Source organism: Oryzias latipes, chromosome 4 (assembly GCF_002234675.1).
Source record: "Oryzias latipes chromosome 4, ASM223467v1".
Taxonomy (NCBI): domain Eukaryota; kingdom Metazoa; phylum Chordata; class Actinopteri; order Beloniformes; family Adrianichthyidae; genus Oryzias; species Oryzias latipes.
The window spans coordinates 17027011-17048513 of NC_019862.2; the positions used below are offsets into that span (position 1 = coordinate 17027011).

At 37.4% G+C, this 21503-nt stretch overlaps 1 protein-coding gene across 3 annotated transcripts in view; it reads right to left on the reverse strand.

Annotated features, from left to right (window-relative positions):
- ddah1 (dimethylarginine dimethylaminohydrolase 1) overlaps window positions 1–21503 on the reverse strand; it is a 90984-nt gene that overhangs the window by 13351 nt on the left and 56130 nt on the right. For all 3 annotated transcript variants that reach the window (XM_020702490.2, XM_004068032.4, XM_023954336.1), the window contains 2 exons: window positions 6565–6664; window positions 4487–4560 (listed from right to left, as the gene is read on the reverse strand). In XM_020702490.2, coding sequence (XP_020558149.1) covers window positions 4487–4560; window positions 6565–6664 — 174 coding nt within the window. The remainder of the gene's footprint in view (window positions 1–4486; window positions 4561–6564; window positions 6665–21503) is intronic.

The following is a 21503-nucleotide window of genomic DNA, read 5'->3' on the forward strand; positions in this document are numbered from 1 at the left end:
CCCCATCCTTGTTGTTTTTCTGAACCCCTTCCTTGGCTCTTGTTCAGAGGGTCTGCAGACGAGTCCTGGGAATTCAAGCCTTTAATGTGAACTTTCTCCATTCCTTAACCACGAACAGGAAGTTTCTGTGTAAAATTACAAGTACAAACCATTCTTCTGTGGTTATTAAGATAAAGAGGATAAAGGATAAGAAGCATTTGCTTTTTATCTGCAGCGGCACTCTGATCTAGAGCCATGTTCTGAGCAGGAAGGCTTTTTATTGACTAAAACAAAATGAAAGCAGAGCATGCTGCTTCTTAACCCACATGTGTCTTATTGGCTGAAATGAGGAATTAGCAATTCTTAGGTGAAACAAAGGAACTCAAAGAAAACAACAGTGTTTGCTGGTATTTCCCTGTGTGAGCTCCCTGTAGGAGCCACAAAGAAACTACCCTGTACATCTGCATGCAGTTGTTGAGCACTAAACAAACTTGGCAACAAAGTGATCTGTAATTTGATAATCAAAGGAAAAACCAACAGTGACAGGATGAATCAATCTGATAAAAAACGGAAAAACTAATAAAAAATAAAGCGCTTAAGTGATTTTTCCTTGGTGTCATTTGCTGGAGACGCATCATTAAGTCTCATCTTATCAAAGATAACTCGAAACACAGAGGAATCCATAATGAGGACTTCAAATCAGATACAGACAGGAAGATAGAAGCAGTGGAATAGAGCAGATTAGCTCACTGTAATGAGCTGAACTCTTGACATCATGACCTACCTCTCATTTTGTGTGTTAGTCAGCTCTTTGCCACTTCTTACACAAACATGCATTAAACAATTTGAGCGGCTTAGTTGTTCCTCAACAACTAGAAACATCAAATATCTACCCGCTTTATATTATGGTAATGCATCCTGAGACTGGATTTTCCATATACTACGTGTCTAAATAAGCTTTTCTGACAGTGAAAGCTATTTAAAAACCTTCTTGGATCAATCAAAACTTCTCTGTAACCTGTTGTTCTGGAACAAATCCATGCTTTTGGTTTGGCTTTAAAACACAGTAAGACTAATGTGCTAACAAGACACTTTTTCCAGTCTAACCCGAGTCTCATGTCTTAAGATTCAAGAGTTTTTTGTCATCGTAAAAAAAAGATTTTCGGTTTAAACAAATTAGACGAGTATAAATCAAGTTCCTAATCTTATAGCTAAAAGGAGATGTGTATTGTCACATATTGGTTCTTTTGATACTCTTAAATGTTCCACTGAAACAAAAACAGATAAAGAGAAAGAATTTTGTGTGCCAGATCCTTGCTTTGAGCAATTTAATTTGTGCTCTGACACATTTTACATGTTTGCAGAAAGAGTGACCGAATAAATACTTGTTCTTCTCTTGTTTTTAACCCATTTTTTGATTGATAGGAACTCTCTCTTTATTTTACATGCAGTGACTGTGATGGCCTTCTACTCCCTTTTGAGCTGCTTTCCACCACTTCTGAGTCTGAAGCGGTCTGCTGGTGCATTGTTTACACATTCAGTTTGCTTGACAACAAAATTCCGTCAGAGAAGCAACTGGAGATCGCAGAGAAGAGGCAGAGGAGACTGGAGCCCTTCAGAGTTTGCGGGACTCTTAAAGAGTTTATTTATGATGAAGATGTAGCATTTCCCCCTCTTTCACAGAGTGGCGAATATGACGGCATCGATGACCATTTATGAATACTGTCTTCATTGATGATTTATTAAAAAAATACATTTACATAGATTTTTTGGGCAAAGTTTGTCAGACGCAATGCATTGTGGTCTATATTCACAGATCTGGAGAAAATCGATGCACACTGGTTTTTCGCAGAGACTTCTGGATAATTTCTAGTATACTCGATTTTGGAATTGTAAATTCGGACAGCACTACAAAATGGCAAATGCACAAGTGCACTACGTAGTCAGTAGTAACGGTAATTCGGACATAGCGTCTGTCACTTCCCTAAACAAATACATTGAGCATCAACGACTTAAAGGGTACGTTTGAGTTGTTGTCTGTGGACGCTCAGTTCATTCCCAGTCAAGTAGGCATATTTCTGTGCAAGTTGGAGGTTACTTAGTTTGCAACGGGACAAGAAAAATAATAAATGATTCCTACATTTTTCTCAACACTGTTGTGACTGATAGTTCAAGATAAAACCCAATGCAATGGTAGAAGTGAAACATGCAGCAACGAAATTATTTTTTATTTGAAAAAGTCATTGGAAAAAAAACAATGCAGGGAATATTGTTAAAGAGGAAGATTGGAAATGAGGATGAAGATGTACAAGCTAAAATTAGTAGAGAAGATGACTATGAGAAAGGAGGAGGTGTATTTCATGCATTCATCAAGTTCTTCAGTACAATTAAATCAATTAAAATATTTTTCTGACAAAGCCCCATCAATGGTTGTATTTACAATCAAGATTTGGTGGTAGGCGGGCGCCGGTGTTTGGCAGCGGAGCCGCCACCAGTGTGTGAATGTGTGAGTGACTGGGTGAATGGGTCTGTGACTGTAAAGCGCTTTGTCCTTGTAGGAAGAAAGGCACTATACAAGTATACGCAATTTACCATTTACCATTTATTCTTAACTTCATTTGGTGTCGTAATAATTCATTTTAACAATGATTTGATTCAAATCATAATTTGTGGTTGACCATCTGATTCACTGACCTACAATCAATCCAGGACATTTTTGGCCAAAAATTCTACCAGTGTGACTCAGAGATAAATATCTGGGTACTGAACAGTGCAGGTGAAGTTTTCCAGAAGTTTACTTGTATTTCTTGCAAGACAATCAAGTGTAAATAAATTATGTGTACAAACAAACAAGTAAACAAGAATTAAGGGTAAATCCATTCACATTTACTTTCATGAAGTTCAGTCCTCTGTTTTTCCACATCAAAATAATCCAAACAGAACATTATTACACCATTCTTCCACAATGTATGGTCACATGACTTTGAAAAATTCAAAGTCATGTAATAATGAGTGTAATAATGGCTTGATCATTTTTTGCTGCATCACATGTGTTTTATCTGCTGCAATCCACTTGGTCATTTTTATGTTATAATAAAATCAACCTCCATACCTCAATCCAAATAGTATTTTCTCAAGATCAACATAATAATCAATTTATTTCATTTTGAAACAATTTTTTAATGGTATCGTTTAATTTGATTCAATTGACAACTTGCCTGAGACAGATCAATCTGGTTGGATAAATCAATGTATCAATTCATCATTACACCCATAATCTGAATCTACTGCTATTAAAAAGATTTACATTGATGTCTTTTTTTATAGTACTGACATAAGCAAAAATCTACTTTCACCCATGGATATGTCCCATAGAGTCTGTGACTTTGTTGGGTGAAAGGCGGATGTGGCAGAAACCAGAATCCATCTCGGACAATCCTCTTCATTATCATTCTTTAAATGAGATTGTTACAGTGCACTGAGGAGCTCCTTCAGTCAGAGACTGAAACATCCTCGCTGCAGGAAGGAGCACTTTAGCAGATCTTACAGATCTTCTGTCAGCGTCCAGACTCTACAATGTGTCATAGACAATGAACACTTGAAATTGTGTTATTTATTGCATTTTAGTGTTATTAATTATTGAATAATACTGCTATTTATTATCTGCTATTTTTTCTTTTTCATCATTTGTTGTTTTTGGAGCTATAGTAAAGCAAATTCCCTGTAATGGGACCAATTAAAGTTCTCTTTTCTTCTACATAAGAGCTTTAATAATGAACAAAAAGACTAACAAACTATAAAAACTGCTAACCTTTTCAAAATAGTAAAATATCAATAATCCAGTTCAGATAAATGTTTTAATTACAAATCATGGTCTTGTTTGTTGACAGGGAACAGAAGCCCCCAGCTCCAGGTTTAAATGAATGTTCAATTAAAACTGGCTGAAAGTCAGTCGATGTCTGTGCCAGAGCTCCTACCGTTAATTGCTAGTAGGATCCTACAGCAGCTCCAATCAATAATTGCAGCTCCAGTGATGATGAATACCACACTGAAAAGATTTATTGTACGGGATTTCTGCTTTGTGGGACTTACTTTAAATCCCAAATATATATACTTCGACCCATCCCAATTCTTTAGGTTATCTTAAAGAAAAACATACCTTAAATAACAGTTTTCGTGTAATAAATGGATGTTGGACTTCAGGATGATAGTGCATTAAAAAGTGGAGGTGAAGGAGAGGTTGATATGGATGGAGAAGGAAATGAAATAAAAGAAAAATGAATGCAGAGGAAAGTGATGAAAGGAAGATGAATGGTGCCGGGATACTATTACCTCTTGGCCTAGAGCCTTTATGTCTGAGAATCAATCTGAGTCGTCCTATTTTATTCTGAAATTTGATTGCATGTGGAAGGATGTAATGTAAAAGGATGATTATGAAAGGCGTTAGAAAAACTGCTTTCATGCGTTAAGTTTCCACTTTTTAACCCTTCTCAGGTATTCAGCTCACCTTAAAGGCATCAGCAAGAATCTCTGCTCCCCTCTGATTGGTCCGTTTGGAGAGACCCACAAAGAACTCTCGCCCTACAAAGAAAAACACAAGTGACGTTTTTCTGACAAATAGAAATCTGGAAAATCTCAAATCAGTTCGCAATGGGAACATTTAAATGTCAGCCAAACACAGAGAGCACGTGAAGCCGAGGAAGCTGCAACCAGCTGTTTTTTAACACTTGTAGAAAAGTTGGGCGCACAGAAAGAGCTGTGAATGTCTGAGCTCTGGGACAGGCTCCTTAAGTTGCTGCTATGCCTCCATAACGTGAGCCATTAGCCGGACTCCTGCCAGCAGGAAATGTTTCAAGCCCTGACATGTGAAACCGCTTTTAGCTGAAAGGATCCACAGCAGTGTCTAGAAATCCAATTAGGTGTGCTTTTTTAATGTTCTGTGTATATAAAAAAAGATTTCAACTCGTATTTCCAAAACTGTAACAGATATTGTTGCTTTTAACTACTTTTTCTTTTTTTATATAGAAAATAATTTTATTGATCTGTAGAAAGTTTTTGTTTTGTGCAAGCAATGCTGATGCACCAGGTTACAGAGGTCAAAAACATCTGTTTATGGGGAATACAAAAAGCAAAAAAGCAGTACACTTACAGGCATAATGTAGCCCTTTGGAAACTACAGATAACTGACTATTTTACCTTTTTCTTCATCAGTTTTTTCAAGGAAATGTAGAAAAACTCTGGGGTAAATCTGGTAGCAGAAGTTGTTTTCTAATATGAAAAAACCCAGCACTTCATTTGTGGATACATCAAAGCTATAAATAAAATTCAGGCATTATTGCACTTGAATTTAGTTTCCATCCTGTTACAACACGTTTTATTTTTTAACGAACGTTGGAATTTTTCTGGCATGCTCATGGCCATACATAAAAATCCGATGTGACTTGACCCTTCTGAACCTGAACTGCCAACGGTAAAACATTGGAGAACTGCTTGTACAGTTTTTGTTTTGTTGTCCCTGGCAACCACGGGTTCACTTTATGTTTGTGAGGGGAAAAAAACAGAAACTACCTTAAAGCAAGCCTGCTGGAAAACATTCAATAATGTGTCCCAGTTTGTGCAGACTAAATATTTTCAAAGATTGAGAAAAAGTGTTAATAACTTGTTGTAAAATGACTTCAAAGGGCTCTATGGTTTCATCTTAGCTTTGTGGAGTTTGCTTATTCTAAAAACAGCAAAACCCAAAGCAGGCTATATGTTTACAGCAGGCACTACTCCAACATGTGAGGTCATGTTAAAACCAGCATTTAAGCTGTTTGATTTTAGTTTTTTCAGTTATTAAAATGTTGTTTTGTAAAACCTTAGTTTTTTGAAACATTTCTCAAAATTGATTATTGTTTCTTTTGAACCTGACACATTAAAATAAATATTGGTAAAAAGTATTTAAAGTGAACACAAATATGTCCTACAATTTGGGCTGAGATGTACTGTCTCAGAAATAAAAAATCTATTTCTTATTTTTTAATTAGCTTCCACAGTCAAACCATAAATACTTTGTTTTGTTTTAAGATTTAAACTTTTTACAGCTCAGAATAATTTGAGTAATCTCTGCAGTTGTACCGTTTTAGGTCTAGACTGGTTGGAAATGTCTCTTTGTGCAACCGTAACTCACTCTGCCCTCTTAACCTTCCATATGAAATAAGCCATTATGCAGTAATTACAGGTTTTTCTCCTCCTCTCCCTCCTTAAGCAGCCACCACTAAGCTGTTCTTGTGCTTGAGGTGGAACAATCAGGTTCATTTTTGATGGTGCCTTCTCCTATTAAGAAAGTTAGGATTGGATGTGATCTGAATTCATTTAGATGGTCAGGACCAGTAAGTTGAACCAGCATGTTAAATTGTCCTAAATTATAGTAATATCATCAGAAACAGAGAACTGAGCTTGTCTTACATGTTTAAAACTAAAAGGCAAGGAGCATGTAGATTTGATCAGTTCAACTGAACGTGTTTTAAATGTTTTGTCAATCAGTAAATTATTTTTTTGCAATAGTAACCAATAAAGTACAAGTGAATGTGGGGGGACACCTACCTGTAAAGAGAACATCTCCTCCATCTAGAGTTGCATTCTCGTCTGCAATTTCCACAATGTTCATGTTGAGATCCGTTAAAGCTTCTTTCATTGCCTCGGTCTACAATCATAAAAAGAACACATAAACACAGTTAAACTTAATTGAAAGCAAAATATTTATAATTTAAAATTCTGACACTGTTCTTATGCAATTAGGTGAAGGTTTCAACATCATTTTAATAAAGTCTGCATCTTCATGATTCATATTTAAATAATATTATGGCTTTTATTTATCAACAACTTACAATGAAATCAAGTACCTATCGAGTTTTCGGTTGGTACCACCTCCCTAATGCTACGTCCTGTCACATCGTCCTCTAAACCAACTTTCAATTGAGTCTATGTAAACGTGTGTATATGCACATTTCGGGCTTCCACATTCAAAACTCTCATATTCACGTCGTTATGCAAGTTTTTAAGTCCGCTCTAAATACAAAACATGCAGCAATTAAATGTGTGTTGAAGGGTAAAACAGCTGAACTTTGACCAGTGAAGGCCTCAGATTTGGTAGTGATACATGGACGGCGTCTATGAATGGTGTTTTCATTCATCTAGGTGCCAAACGTTTGAAAATGGATCATGGGGTAGAAATAATAATTGTGGCTTGTGCCCAGCCAGAATTGTATGACACCAAGTCTTTGATATATCAGAATAGAGCTGTGAAAGAAAAAGCCTGGAGCAAGATTTGCACCACTTTGACATTTCACACTTCCAACAGAAGATAAATGTGCTAGTATTGGGTAGCCACAATCCACCATATGTTAAACGTGTGTTCAATAATGGCGTTTAGCCCATTCTTAAATGCACATCACATGCCCATTATGAATGTAGCTTAAAAATCATGTCTACTGTTTACCTTTCTAACAATGTTGGATCAGAATAAAAATATTGGTATATCAACGTTAACTTGGTTTTGGTTCTGATCTTCACAGGAGGGGACTTACAAAGATGGATTAAAGAAAAACATTAAAAATACATCTTTATTTTAGTCCCCATGATACACATGGGGTCTTCACAACGTGATTCACCCTCTAGATTAGACAAGAAGACCCTACAAACAGCCCATTAAATTGAAAAGCTTTAATCCAACTTTGATGAAACTGGGTCAAACGGGAGTCTTGGACTGGATTTAGATGGAATCTTCAAAGTTCTGTGTTCAGGGTAATTTGTCTTTCTGCTCTGTGTAGCCATGGAATAAAACAGGCTGTCCATGCTGCGTTTTAGCTCTCAGATGGGATAAGCGACAACTCTGAACAGGAAGAATTGTGCTTAGAAAATAAATGGACAGGGTCACTGTTGGATGGTGAATGGCTTGCACTTATAAAGTGCTTTTCCAACTCATCTTCTCCAAAGTCCAAAATGTCTTACAAATCCTACTCCAATTGTCCAATTCATACACATTCATACATTAGTGTCTGTAAAATAGTATGGTGGTTCAATTATTTCTGGTTCAAATTCTATTGGAGTAGACTGGAGTGTCCGATTTGTCTCTGCGCTTGTGTGAATTACTCACTAATACAGCTTTTCCCATCTAGTCCAAAAAAAAATGTATAGGTTAGCTGGAGTTTTTTTATTTATCTATTTGCAATATGTCTGCCCTGCAACACAATGCAACCTGTTGAACTTCATTTAAACAGTTTCTTAAATAGGCCTCTGTAATTCCAGGAGTCCTAATAAGAGAGACAGTAAATTATTATAATAACGCATTTTGTATAATGGACTTAACATTTAGATAACACCTCAAAGTGCCACATAATTGGCTCCAACAGTGAGGTGACTAAAAAACTAGAGAATGGTCCCAGTAAGTCCAACTTACCTAGGAAGCTGTTATAGTCAATGGTATCAAAAACAGTGGAAGGATCCAGAAAAACAAGAAGCAACAAGCAGCCCTGGTCAGCAGCCATCACTTGATTATTAAGACTCTGACCAGGACCATCTCTGTCCCATAAAGCCATATATGCTGTGTACATAGAGATGGTCATGAAACTATGCTGCAAAAACCTTTACCAAAAACTAGGAGAGAAATGGCAAGTTTGAAATTATTCTATAACTTTCCCAAGTTGTCTTAATCCATTGAGGGTTTTCTTAGGTGGGATAAGAAGCAGCAATTCTGAGGCCCCTCCACCTATCTCTGTGTGGTGCCAGTAAAGTGAGAATATAATCAGTGTTTTCAGAGTCTGGTGGAGGGGATGGAGCAACAGGAAAGGCCGAGCAAACCCATAAGATGACTAGGTTTGCCTTTATTTCCATGTTTATTTGAACTGCAACCCCACTGTTAAAGCCATGTGATTCCTCTCACTTTCATTCATCTGACCACAGGATTCTTTTCAACAAGCTGCAATGACATAATTTCTATAAGCCATGAATTTATATCTGTTTGTGGGATGAATGTTAAATTTTTACAAGACACTTGGTGAGGGAAGCATGGAAGATGACGGACCAACATAAACTTTGGAAATGCTTGTTCCTGTCCTCTCAGTGTGGGTTAGGAGATGTTTCATACATTTACAGGAAGGAAGTTCAAGGATGGCTGCAACAACTAACATTAGTTTTTATTATGAAATTCATCCCTTTATGGAAAGTCACTTCTCGTCTATACTTCCTTTAAGCTTAACCCAAATAAGAGGGAAGAGAACCGTTTTTGGCTTAACCCTGGCTGCTCTGTTCTCCTGTCTGACCGCCCAACGAGATTTTATTGTCTTGTTTTTAGGGGTTCCCTCTGGAGTAGTTTCCATAGCCGATCATGTTAGGAAGAGCATCAGTGTTTCCACCAGTCATATCTCACGATGACCTAAGCTTACTAACAGTGATTCTGAAAGAACATGGAGCCTCTGCGCCTCCTTATCAGCAAAAAGTCAAACTAAAAGGTCACTCAGGTAGACTGCTTTTAAGACAATAACAGAGGCTTGAGTTCTATACACTTTATTCCCCTCCTGCACCAACATTACTTCATGTAAAACACAAATGTTGCGTATTGTTCCAACAGGTTAAAGACCTACTCCAATGAAAAATTTGTTTTTTTGGTGTTTTTAACATGTTCTTGTAGCATTTTCTCGTGATGATGGACATAAATAAAGGATTTAGGATTAAAACTGCATTTCTGAGTATTTATTTATTTCAAATCATAAATCAGGACCAGACGGAAAAAAATGCATTTCGAAAAAGGATTGTAGTTGTTACGTACAAACTAAAATCTGGGGGCCACAAGCTCCCAGTTCTGCTCCACTCCAGAGCATCCACTAGACAAATAGATCCTTTAATACCTTTGTTTTTTTCCATGTCTGAGCTAGTGGAAGAGAGTGTAAACAAAGGGGTGATGGGAAATGAGCACAGGCCAGCCACAACTCAGGTGAATTTCTGTTGAACTCCTGTTACCTTGCAGAAACTATGTCCTAGAAAGCCACAAAAGTTTTTTTTTTAATTTTGTTTAAAAACAGCACAATAGTAATTAAAAGATCACTGGAAACCATTTTAAAATAGATCAAAAGATGATTGGAGTGAAACTTCAACTATTATTACTCATGTTCATGTTTAATTTTAAATTTCCTTCTATAAATAAATGGTGTAAACAGCAGACTTTGATAGCACAGGTGGTTGGCAATTTTCCAAATGATTACCTTTCCATGAATGAGCTAAGCTTTCCACCTGTAGTTCTCTTCCGCAGTTCAACTCATTTTCGAGTTTCATCTACCGAAAAAGAACAAGGCGTCCTTCCAAAAAACTGGGTTTTCTTACTAGCTTTGACAGCAATAGAATGGAGCACATTAGCGATAAGTAGCAGTTAATCCCAGTCAATTCTTTTTTGCAAGTTCCCAAAGCCTTCCTCTGCTTTTCATTTACTGAGGTTGTAGATATGCTTCTGATAAATACAAAGGTTGAGTCAGGGATAGTAAAGAGCAAGTGCATGCTTGAATGTTTGCTGACATCACATAATATATTGTTTTTGAGTGTCAAATTAGAGGAGTGCTGTTCCTCTCCATCAGAAATTCTCCATCAATCCCTACAACGCAGTCAGAAACTCGAGATATTTTCAAAAATACCTTTGGCATTCTTTAGAATCTGTGAGGCCAGCGTGCAGCGAACAGTGTGTGTTTATTTCATGTCAGGGAGATAAGAACTGATTTGATCTTCTTGAGAGGGCTTATCTTTCCTAATCAGGCATTACACACAAGTGCTTCCTCCTTATTTTTTTTTCTCTATCTTGTTTTTGGCACGTTTTAGCCTTTGCCTCAAATCGTTCCAAAATTCTGGATAGCACAAGACAAATTTTTGCCTCCGATTTCTTTAAAGTGACAGTGTCTATTGTTCAAGAGGACTCAACCAAGGCATTGAGTCCATGTAGATCAATTTAAATTCCAAATGTGCTTGTGTAAGTGCATGTTAAAGGCAGCTTTTTTTCAAGGAAAACCAGAGAATATGAAACTTATGGTATTATCATTGTTTTGGATTTCCTTTCTGTTGAAGACAAACAATGGTGTGAAAATTGAGCCCTTCAATGTAGCAAAAAATATTGCCATAATCAATATAAATATAGTGCGTATATTATACTCAGTCTCACCAGTTTTTTAGATAAATTTTTAATTGTTAATCGGTTTATTTGTAACTTTTGATGAATTGGGAGTAAGATGGCCCAAGTAATTAATATTTGAATAAAATAGGTAAAGGACTTGCTCAGCAATCTTACTGTATTAAGAGAAGGCACTACAATAAATACATAACCTTGGAGAGTTCAATAAATGAACATATTTCTTTCTTGAAAGCAGATCCAAAAATGAACATTAGCACTGTTATGTAATAATTTAACATTTTCAGGTCTCTGTCTTTGCTATAGTCTTGGGAAATGCTAGTTAATACCCTTTCCATTAAAATATGTGCCTTCAGCTGTCAGGGTAATAAACTACATATATAGAAATATACCATGAATTAACAGTTTACAAATACAAATGGCCAAAAGCACATTTTCAGCACTTTTTAATCACTGTTCCATTTTATGGGTCTATTGATTTTTCCCCCACACGACTGTAACTGAATACATGACAGGAAAGTTCCCAGACAGAAGTATGTCAAAACCTGGATCCCATGTCTTGTACATTGTAACATTATATCAAAAGATAACTCAAACTCATAACCCTGTCTGTTTGCTGTACCTACAGTACTGGGGTCAAAGCCAAGTTACTGTCAGAGATAACAGCAGGTGTTCTTTAACTACAAAGCAGCTAATGAATACAACCGACATCGGTTGTTCTTAAGCTTATTACACCAATATCTTACATTTATCTATTTTCCATACATGTCCCCTCCTATGAGATAGTGGGATCCTGTCCGTGTCTTTAGTGGGAAAGGGTTGGTTTACAACAGGAACAGATCACCAGGCGTGCTCACAGTCAGACCAGCAGACATGTGAAATTGAATAATCCACTCTATGAGCACATCTGTGGATAACAGGAAGATGACAGAAAACCAACCTAAAACCTTCGCACAGAACTATCCTAGATTAAATTCAACCAAGAACCTTTATGTGTTGGCCCCTACAATTTAAAAGCTTCTTTATTCTACCAAGTTGCCAAATACTGGCTAAATATTCTCATATTTCTTCTTTGGTAATAATAATTTGTGTGGTTCCCAAACAAACTACTAGCGTGTTTCAGCATGAACTTGGCACCTATGCACCTTTTCTAAATGATGTTTTGTCAAAATCAACATTACATTATATCAGGGCTGAAAATAGATATTTCATATGTTTTACATTTCAGAAAGTGTGTTTTCTGACTTTAGTAACCTAAATGACTGCCAAGGGCCAAATTTCAATGTAGATCTAAACACGCAAATGTCATCCTTTCTCTATAATGTCCTATTTTGTTTGAATGAATTTCACTAACCTGTTTTTCCCTTATCCTACACTCAGTCTTTATCTCACATATCCTCTATTCTCTTAAGACCATCATGGCGGGGTCAGGAATACTTTCACAGTGACTTTTCATGCGGACTGGTCTATTATCTTCCTCTGTCAGGGGATATCCAATACTGAAGTCTGCCCAGGTGCCAGTTCACATTGGCAGTCCTGCTCTTTCTCTTTTTCCTCCAGTCATCCTGTGCTCCCACATCTCTCTTCTTATCCCCCTCTGAGTGCTCGGCCAGGCGGCTTACAGTTAGCTGGCACCCTGTTTTGAATGAAAAAGGTCTTAAAATTCATTAGGAGCTGAGAGCTCTGAGGGCCAGCCGGTCTGCCTGCCACATTCCTGCCGTTCCAGCCCAGGAGAGGGGAGACGGAGCAGAGAGAACAGCCTTTTATTTGGGGCTTTTTATGGACTAATTCTCCCCTCCCTCGCCATGGTACCCGTGGATATCGCATTCTGCTAAAAGGGACCATCAGTCTGATAGAGCACGGTGCATTTGGAAAGGGAATTGAGAGACCCAACAATGGCATTCCTGAGGGTCATCCTAGCCTCCCTGCACCAGGCAACAGAGTCCCACGCTCCAGTTTAATGGGGGTACAACATTCCCGAAGCTCACACACAAGGAGCTTTAGCTCTTTGAATGACAGCTTACTGCCATAGTTTGTCAATTAATAAAATACCATTTTAAAGAGGCAAATAGGGCCAGTTGGTGAAAAGAGAGAATTTTGATTAAACTCTACGCATTATATAACGCATCATTATTTTTTGTTTTGGTCACTTGTGAAATATCTGCCTTGTTAGGGAATCTGCTGAGTCAAATGATCCCAGGGTAATCCAACCACTGAAATCCTTTGTGGTTCTTTCAAAGGATGAGATTTCCAAGTGATAAACACAATGTGCTTAAAAATGAGTTTGTGATTAAAAGAACAAAAAAAACAGAATTGTTTGTTAAACAGTCTTGAAGAAAAGTTTCATTTGTGCGTCACAGCTAAAGCTTTGGCTGAACATTTGACGCACGGTTGGCACTGGTGATGGTAACAGATACTAGAACCTTAATGCAAAATTTAACAAGCGATGGAATGACTGTCGTGCATTATAAAAAACAAAATGGAATTTAGGATGAGTGCAGAGACGCACATCTTCACTGTGCAGGAATGAGGGTCTGCAATCAAAACCTTTCACATACAAAGTCTCTGACGTCATTCAACAATCTAAAAAATTAGTTCTGCTTTTTGTTGGATGGACATGGGTAGAACGATGCAAGAAAAGGGCAGGCCAAGTGCTGTCTTTGGGGGTGTCAGATTTAGCCAAGACAAGGCCAGAGATGAGACAATTCCATGAAATTGGGAAAAAAATCTAAGAAAGTAAACAACCAGTGCGTAGACAATTTTTGGAACATTGTTGACAAATCCTTGTTGAAAGACTGTTTTGTAACTGTGGTTAACCATATCATGATGTACCCTGACTCTACAATCCTATGTCTTGTATGAACATTAACAAGTGGGTAAAATTGCTGAAATGCACAATAAACAGAAAGGAATCCAGCAACCAGGCAACAAATCAACCACAAGGATTTGGCAGGCTGTCTCAGTAACAGCCAGATCCACTTTGTGATCAGGATATCAGGGACACTGTCATCCATCATGAAACAGACATTCTTTTTTTTTAGTGGGACAACTTGCAGAAGTGGTGACTGACAAATGCAATATGTCATCTCTATCTATCTATCTATCTATCTATCTATCTATCTATCTATCTATCTATCTATCTATCTATCTATCTATCTATCTATCTATCTATCTATCTATCTATCTATAAATAAAACATGTTGCATGATTTTATTACTGAAGTGGGCCTGAAAATCAATGTAGAGCTAAAGGTACACACATTTAGAATTTTCTTTATGAAGAAATGTTGCTAAATTTCACAAATGTATGCTACTGGGACATAGAGCCTTTGGAAGAAGAACATTCCTTTCCGATCTTCTGGCCTGAAAAACACTAGTATTAACGTCAGTAAGTTTGGAGGATGTGTGGCATGTGCAAAATAGACTAGTAGTTCAATTTCAGAGGCTTTGATAGGAAAGAACTAGTCATTATTTGAGCTTACACTGACGCTTAACATGGAAACAAAATCACTTATATACGGTTCCCAGCTTTCATAAATTAACTGTCATATGAAATCACCTAACAGAAGGAAATGACTCTCTAAAACAGTGTTTTTCAACCTTTTTTGAGCCACGGCACACTTTAACCTTGACAAAAATCCCGCGGCACACCAGCATCAAAAAAAAAAAAATAGCAGAAACTCATGGTTTGTATTGATCGACAGCCCCCCCCCCCCGCAATCTCACGTGCAATTTTGTGATAATTGTGGCAGAAAAAGCAGGAAATTGCGGCTGTTTTTTCTAAAAGATGAAATAAAAGTTAAGTTAGAAAATTTAGAAACTGATGTTTGTTCGTTGTGGTTTCAAGACGTTTACAGTTTTTCTCAGTCGCTTTAGTACAATTCTCAGATCAGAATGAAATTCCCAAGACTATTTGTTCAATCTTCACATCATGATGTCACTTCAGCACATCATATAAGCAGTTTCTCACTTCTTTAAACAAGTTGCAATTGCTTTGGTACATCCATGCAAATGATTATGAACAATTCTCTGCTCTTTGCTACATTATCAATTGTTTATGTCATGTTGATCAAAATGTATTATATAGTTCACTGTGCAATAGTCTTACTCCTCAAAACACCTAGTCATTAGTTCATCGTATAAGTCATTAACTGCAAAATGGCTGACCAAGTTGTCATAATGTGACAAACATATTTCACTGCATTGCAAGAGAGGATATTCACTGTGATGTGGATGAGAATTTGTGGCCTAACATACAGGAACGACAAGAGGTGTAGGAAGACCACACCAATTCCTACTGCACTGCCTGTACTGTTGTACAGAATAATGTCCTATCTTTTTTTTCCCCTTTGTGTTACTGTTTGCAGTGGGTTTTTTCTATGTTGGTATGACAGGGTCTGTCAACAAATTACAATATGAACAATAAAAGTGTAAATGTGAATCTTGTCCAGTCTCTTGCAATCAAACAAAAAAGGTGTAACTTACATTTTACAATAATTGTCATCAAAACTTTAGCCATAGTTTACATCAGAACCTCCCTCTAAAGTACACAGTAATATTGACAACATGACTAAGTAATTTGACTGTCTTGTTCGTAGACAATGACACAAGGACTTGACATTCTGATGGCACTGACATGTTCAATGACAGAAAGACTTAGTTTTGAGAGATGAATTAAAGATTTTGAGCAAGTTACAGGCTTTTGCAAGAAATCCATAGTGTTTTGCTGTTTGTACAAATTGTTTTGAGAAATGCACATACGTATTTGCAAACTTCAATTCTGATCTGAGAATTGTACTAAAGCGACTGAGAAAAACTGTAACAAGGACAACTCATTGTGCGCTGACACTGTCCCTTTAAGCCAATGCATCATGGGAGACGTAGTGTGAAAACTGCAGAAAGACTCGCGTCTCTGAGCTTCATTGTTTTGTTTACTTGTTCCACGGTCTGACACCGGATTCTGTGGAAAGCTACACTGCTAAAGACGAGCTTTAGCTGGTATTTTTGTTAGAACTGAGAGACTTTTTGAGCAGAATCAGAACAAGGAAGTGAAGACTTTAACCACTTCTGATTGGTCAGACTGATGACATGTGATTAAGCCTTCAAAAATGATTGGCGGAGACAGTTAAAGGGGCGGGACTTTTCCGCAAACAGTTTTAACTGCAGCCAAATCGCGGTACCGGCATTCTTATCAAAATGTCTTTAATTAGAATCAAATAAACACAAAGAAAAAAGTATTTTATGATCTTTCATATTCCTAACTACTCAGTGTTTTATCAGGGCCTGTTTGGATGAACACAGAGCTGCTATCCTGTAGATGGAAAATGTTTTTAGATCAGTTAATGAGGGCAATTTCCCACGGCACACTAGTATGCCACGGCACACTGGTTGAAAAACACTGCTCTAAAAGACCATTTGTCTTTTTCTATAGTGTGATAATTCCTTTAGCTATTTAAACCTAAAACATTTTAACTTTAAAATCCTCATTCAATTCAATTAAATTCAATTTTATTTGTATAGCCCAAATTCACAAAAACAGTCGTCTCAATGGGCTTCGTATCGATAATTGAAAAAGTGAAACATGAACTCAAAAGGATCATGAATATATAGAGTTCAATAGGAAAATACTAAATTGAACTAACAAACTGACTAAGCTGTACTGGCATCCCTGCCCTTAGACCCCCTTTGCATCACATGCAGTCTTTTTTGTTCCCAGATGGTTGCTATTTTGATATACCATATTTTCAGCACCATAGGGCACTCCTGGTTATAAACTGCACTGGTGTTTTTTCGAAAAAGAATTAGAGGTTTTAAGATGTGCCTTGCAGTGCACAGAATAAGGCAACATCTGAGAAATACTGTCTAAATTACTTCTTCACTTTAGAAATGATCCAGTTTCTAAAAGTAAATGTTGCATTCTAAACAGTTTAAGGGGTTTTAAACATAATTTTCTGCAAGAACAACAAAAAAAGAAAACATATAACGTGTTTAATTGACATCTTTATGTTGTGTCCCTCTAGAGGTTCAGTAGAAAACTGCCTCCATTTACTTAGGTTTGTGACTAAACTTTGATCCATAAACTAAAATTTGCTAGACAAAAAAGAATTCCTTTACTCTGCCCACATCAAATTTTAAGGTATCAGTTAAACAAGGTATAAATATTTTAGTAATTTAGATTAACAGTACAGTTGAATCTCACACTGAGGCTGATTTGCCGAATGACAGTAACTTAAAAAAAAGACAGAATTACAAGCGAAACAAACAAACAAAAAAGTCCAAAATTTCAGAATTATAGACTTTGTAGAAAAAGGACTAGTAAATGGGGAAAATACATGGGTTTACTCATTGGGCTCACATATCTCAGGTATGTAAAACTGCATTTTTCTACCTGCACAATTTAGCTAAGATCAGAAATATAGTAAATATAATAAGAGGGATGCTGAAAAACTCATCCATGAGTTTGTTACGTCTAGGCTGGATTACTCTAACTCTTTGTTAGCAGCATGGGCTAAAAGTTCCTTAAGATGTCTTCATCTTGTTCAGAATGCAGCAAGTGGATGGTTAACAGGAATTAGCAGAAGAGAACACATCACTCCTGTGTTAGCTTGACTTCACTGGCTCCCAGTTGAATCTAGAATTTTTAGTGTTCAGAGAATATTGACCTTACTGTTAATTTGTTTAAATTAAACTTTACAATAACAATTAGTTGTTCATAGGCTGCTAGAAGTTCGAAGCTGGGGAAAGTATGGGGAACTGGGGTTCTGTCCTCTATTCTCGCCTACTTCTACTCTCCTTCTCTCCTCTATTCTTGATCATTATTTAACATTTAGTTCTCCATGGCTCTGGTGCAGTCCGATTCATGTACTGTCCCTCTTTCCCACCCCCTTTCCAGTTGGCATGCCCATGCTTCTGTACCTGACCAAGTACCTCGTCTCTGGCTAGCCTCTACTACTGCTCCTACAGTTGGCTGTGGATCCTGCCTCTGGCTCGTCTCGTGCCCCCGGCCATCCCCCAACTCCATCTGGATGAAGCTCATCTGCTGGACTTTAAACATGTAGTTGTAGAGTTAGATAAGTTAATTCTTCTCTAAGAGTTCTGGTACATCGCCTGTCCGTCCTTGGGGAGGATCCCTCCTTCATGTGGGGGCACCCCTGAGGTTTCTTCGTTTTTTTTTCTGGAATCCGTTTATTTAGGAGTTTTTCCTTACAGCAAAGGAGGGTCAAAGGGCAGGAATGCCCAGTTTAGTTTAGTCTGTTTAGTTAGCTCAGTTTAGCATTTTCCCATTGAATTCTACAGTATGTATTCATGATCCTTTTTTTTATGTTTACTTTACAATTACTGATACAAAGCCCATTGAGACAACTGTTGTTGTGATTTTACAATTTATTTATACAAATAAAATTAAATTTAATATTAAAAGATGATGCCAAATGCCTAAATTACATAGCTTGAGAAAATGATAGAGAGTAGACTGTTGAGAACATACTAAGGAACATTCTTTGAATGAACACTACGTACTCCAACATGCTGCGGGTCACAGGCAGCCTCACGTAGACACCAAACAGGGCTGAGTACTACAAAAATAAACCGAAACATGAGAATGTTTGACAATTCAAATGTCTGTCTCAGAGAAAATAAAGTGCTCGCTCCAATCAGCAGGGTTGCAAAGACGGTGTGTCCTGACTGCTTCTTACTGTGACGGCTCCACAAATACAGGGGAGCTGCAGGCAACCAACTGTCCAGCAACAGAGTGATGCAGACAGGTTCAAATAGATGTGAGCCGCTTGCGTGGAGAAAAACAGAAGAATGGAGCTTTGGTAAATACTTCTCCACTCGGCACTGACCTTTTCAATGTTCATTGGATTTGACCCCCGCAGATTAAATTCCTATACCCAAACAAAAAAGAAAGGCAATAAACTAAAAGCCCATAAAAAAATACGCTTCTGCTTCTTCACTCAACAGGTCCTCTAAAACAATATTTCAACTAAAATGTTACTAACACAAATGGGAACGTTTATTACACATCACATTCACATGCTGCCAAGTCTTCATGCTGATTTGGCTGTTTTTAAGAGAAAAAAAATCCACTAAGTTCTGCCAGTGCTGCTGTAATGCAGGCTGTTTGGACGTCAGCTGTTGCTAATAGATGTCAAGAGGAGCAACACACGAGCCTTCATAGTCACTCCTTTAAACCTCCTCTAATCCTTTACAACCTTTTGTGCGCTCAGTGACACCAATTAAAAAGTAGTTTCAAGTTTCATAGATATGGGATGTGCGTACAGAGCAAAACTCAAGTTTTTCTCTGATAGCCAGACCTTTTTATTTATCACATTTATCAGCTTGGATGAAGAATTTTAACATTAAAGAAAAGAATCTGTAGAAATGCTCAGAAAGAATAAGTTACATATAGGGTTTGTCCCTGAAAACAAGCTGTAGAGATGTAGTGACTTATCTTTTTAGGCTCTACTTTATTCCAGAAATAGACAGATAAAGCATGGGAAACACGCAGTTGCTGCACTTTTCCACTTTTTTTAACGCAGCAAAATTTCACACAAACCCATTTAAACCTCTTTCATTTTTAAAACTTCCTAAATCGGACAGATTGCAAAGGGGACTGCTGCATGAATGCTTCAGGAAACATTCCCCAGAAAGAATAGATTGTAGTACATTTTGGCTTAAGCCCTAAAAATGACCTGAAAACTCTCATTTACACGTCTGTCAATCATCTGGAGCACCATGATTCGCTGGCTTTTATTATCCTTACAGAAAAAGTGTGGGATGAGTCTCACTTGTACAGAGGACGGTTCAATTGAAATTATTTGAGTAGGAATCCCCATTGTGTTTGTTTTGGTTCCATGGCTTTAGGGACATGGAAAGATTAAAATAAAAATACCCAGATCTCCCACACAGTTCGGTTGTCTCAAGAGTTGTGAGGCCCAAGGTGTGCCACAGAACAGAATGTCCAACCAAAAAACACTCTGCAATGGTTTGCCAGGATTTATATGTCCTGAAGGCTCAGCTACCATGGCCTCTTCCAGCCAAGAAAAAGTGTGTTTCATATTTTAGGAAAAGAGTGAGGAAAGAAAAGGTTTGTGAACCCAGGTGGAAGGTTTGTGTGAGTCATAAAAGGTCCAACCAATGCTTTCCTGTTTCACATAGGAGTCCTCCTAGCCTGTGCTGTAGATTCCCTGAGAGAATGTGGAAGCTTGAGGGGGTTAAGGGTTCACGAAAGCAACACCAGTCAAGAAGGATAATATGGATAGCCAGGTTTAGAGAATTTAAAACTTGCTAGATATGTGGGCTACGTGAGACACAAGCTGTCCTCTCTAAAATCCCTCCTAGTGCGTGTTCTGATTTTGTTGCTTTTTCTTTATGCTATTGGGGTTCTCAATATCAGCATTAAAAACAAACCAAAATTTGAGGAAACCCAACCTTAGTATTAGACTATTTTTTAAATCCACATGTCCCGCCAAGAAGTGCAAGAAAAGCTGTTGATGTATTTTCACATCTGCATTCTTTTCATCGTTGAGGTGTTCCAGCAATTTTTTTGTCTTTACTCTGTCCAGAACCAAAAAAACAAAACAAAAAAAAGATGGAAACTGTGTCCTCAGCTAAGAGAAAAATTCTCCATGCCACATAGTTACACCCTCACTTTCCAAAAAATGGACTGGACGGGATCCCAAATGGAATAAAAAGCTACAGCTTGCCAGGCTCAGTATAGACCATCTGCCCATTATGATGGATTTCCCAAAACATCCATTTGAAGTTGAACATTCTGCACGGTCTTGTGAGGAAATGGAGGAAAAGGAGGACGTGTTTTAATCGTAAAAGTGAAAAGAAAAAAATGAGGTGGGCCAAAAGGTTTCCCATAAATGTTAATAAAGGGCTTTCCCAGAAAGTTTTTTTTTCCTCTTTTGAGCATGAAACAAGGAGTCAGGTGCTAATGTTAACCATGTGCACGGCTTGATCCAGATACTTTCCTTTGAAGGATAACAGTGGAAAACCATGCAAAATTAACTATTCAGCTGTTGACTGCCCAGAGGGAATTTGCAGTGGCCTTCAGAATACTTTTTTGCTGATTGTTTGCACTTTATCCCTTCAGAAGCTGAAAATAAATACATTATAATTCACATTTTCTTCTTATTGGCATCTACTGATTACCAACAATAAAAGGTTTTAAATCCTCAATTGAATCGGTTAGTTCAAAAGGCGCCAAAGTCCAAGAGGTTTGTTTTTCCAGAAAATTATTTTAATTGCATATCTTAAAGGGAGGCTACACCAAATGATTAATACTTTACTCACATTTAGCACCAGTTCATAGCTTACAAATGCTATAATATGAAGCACCTAACTTTTATAATTTCAGAGGACTAGCA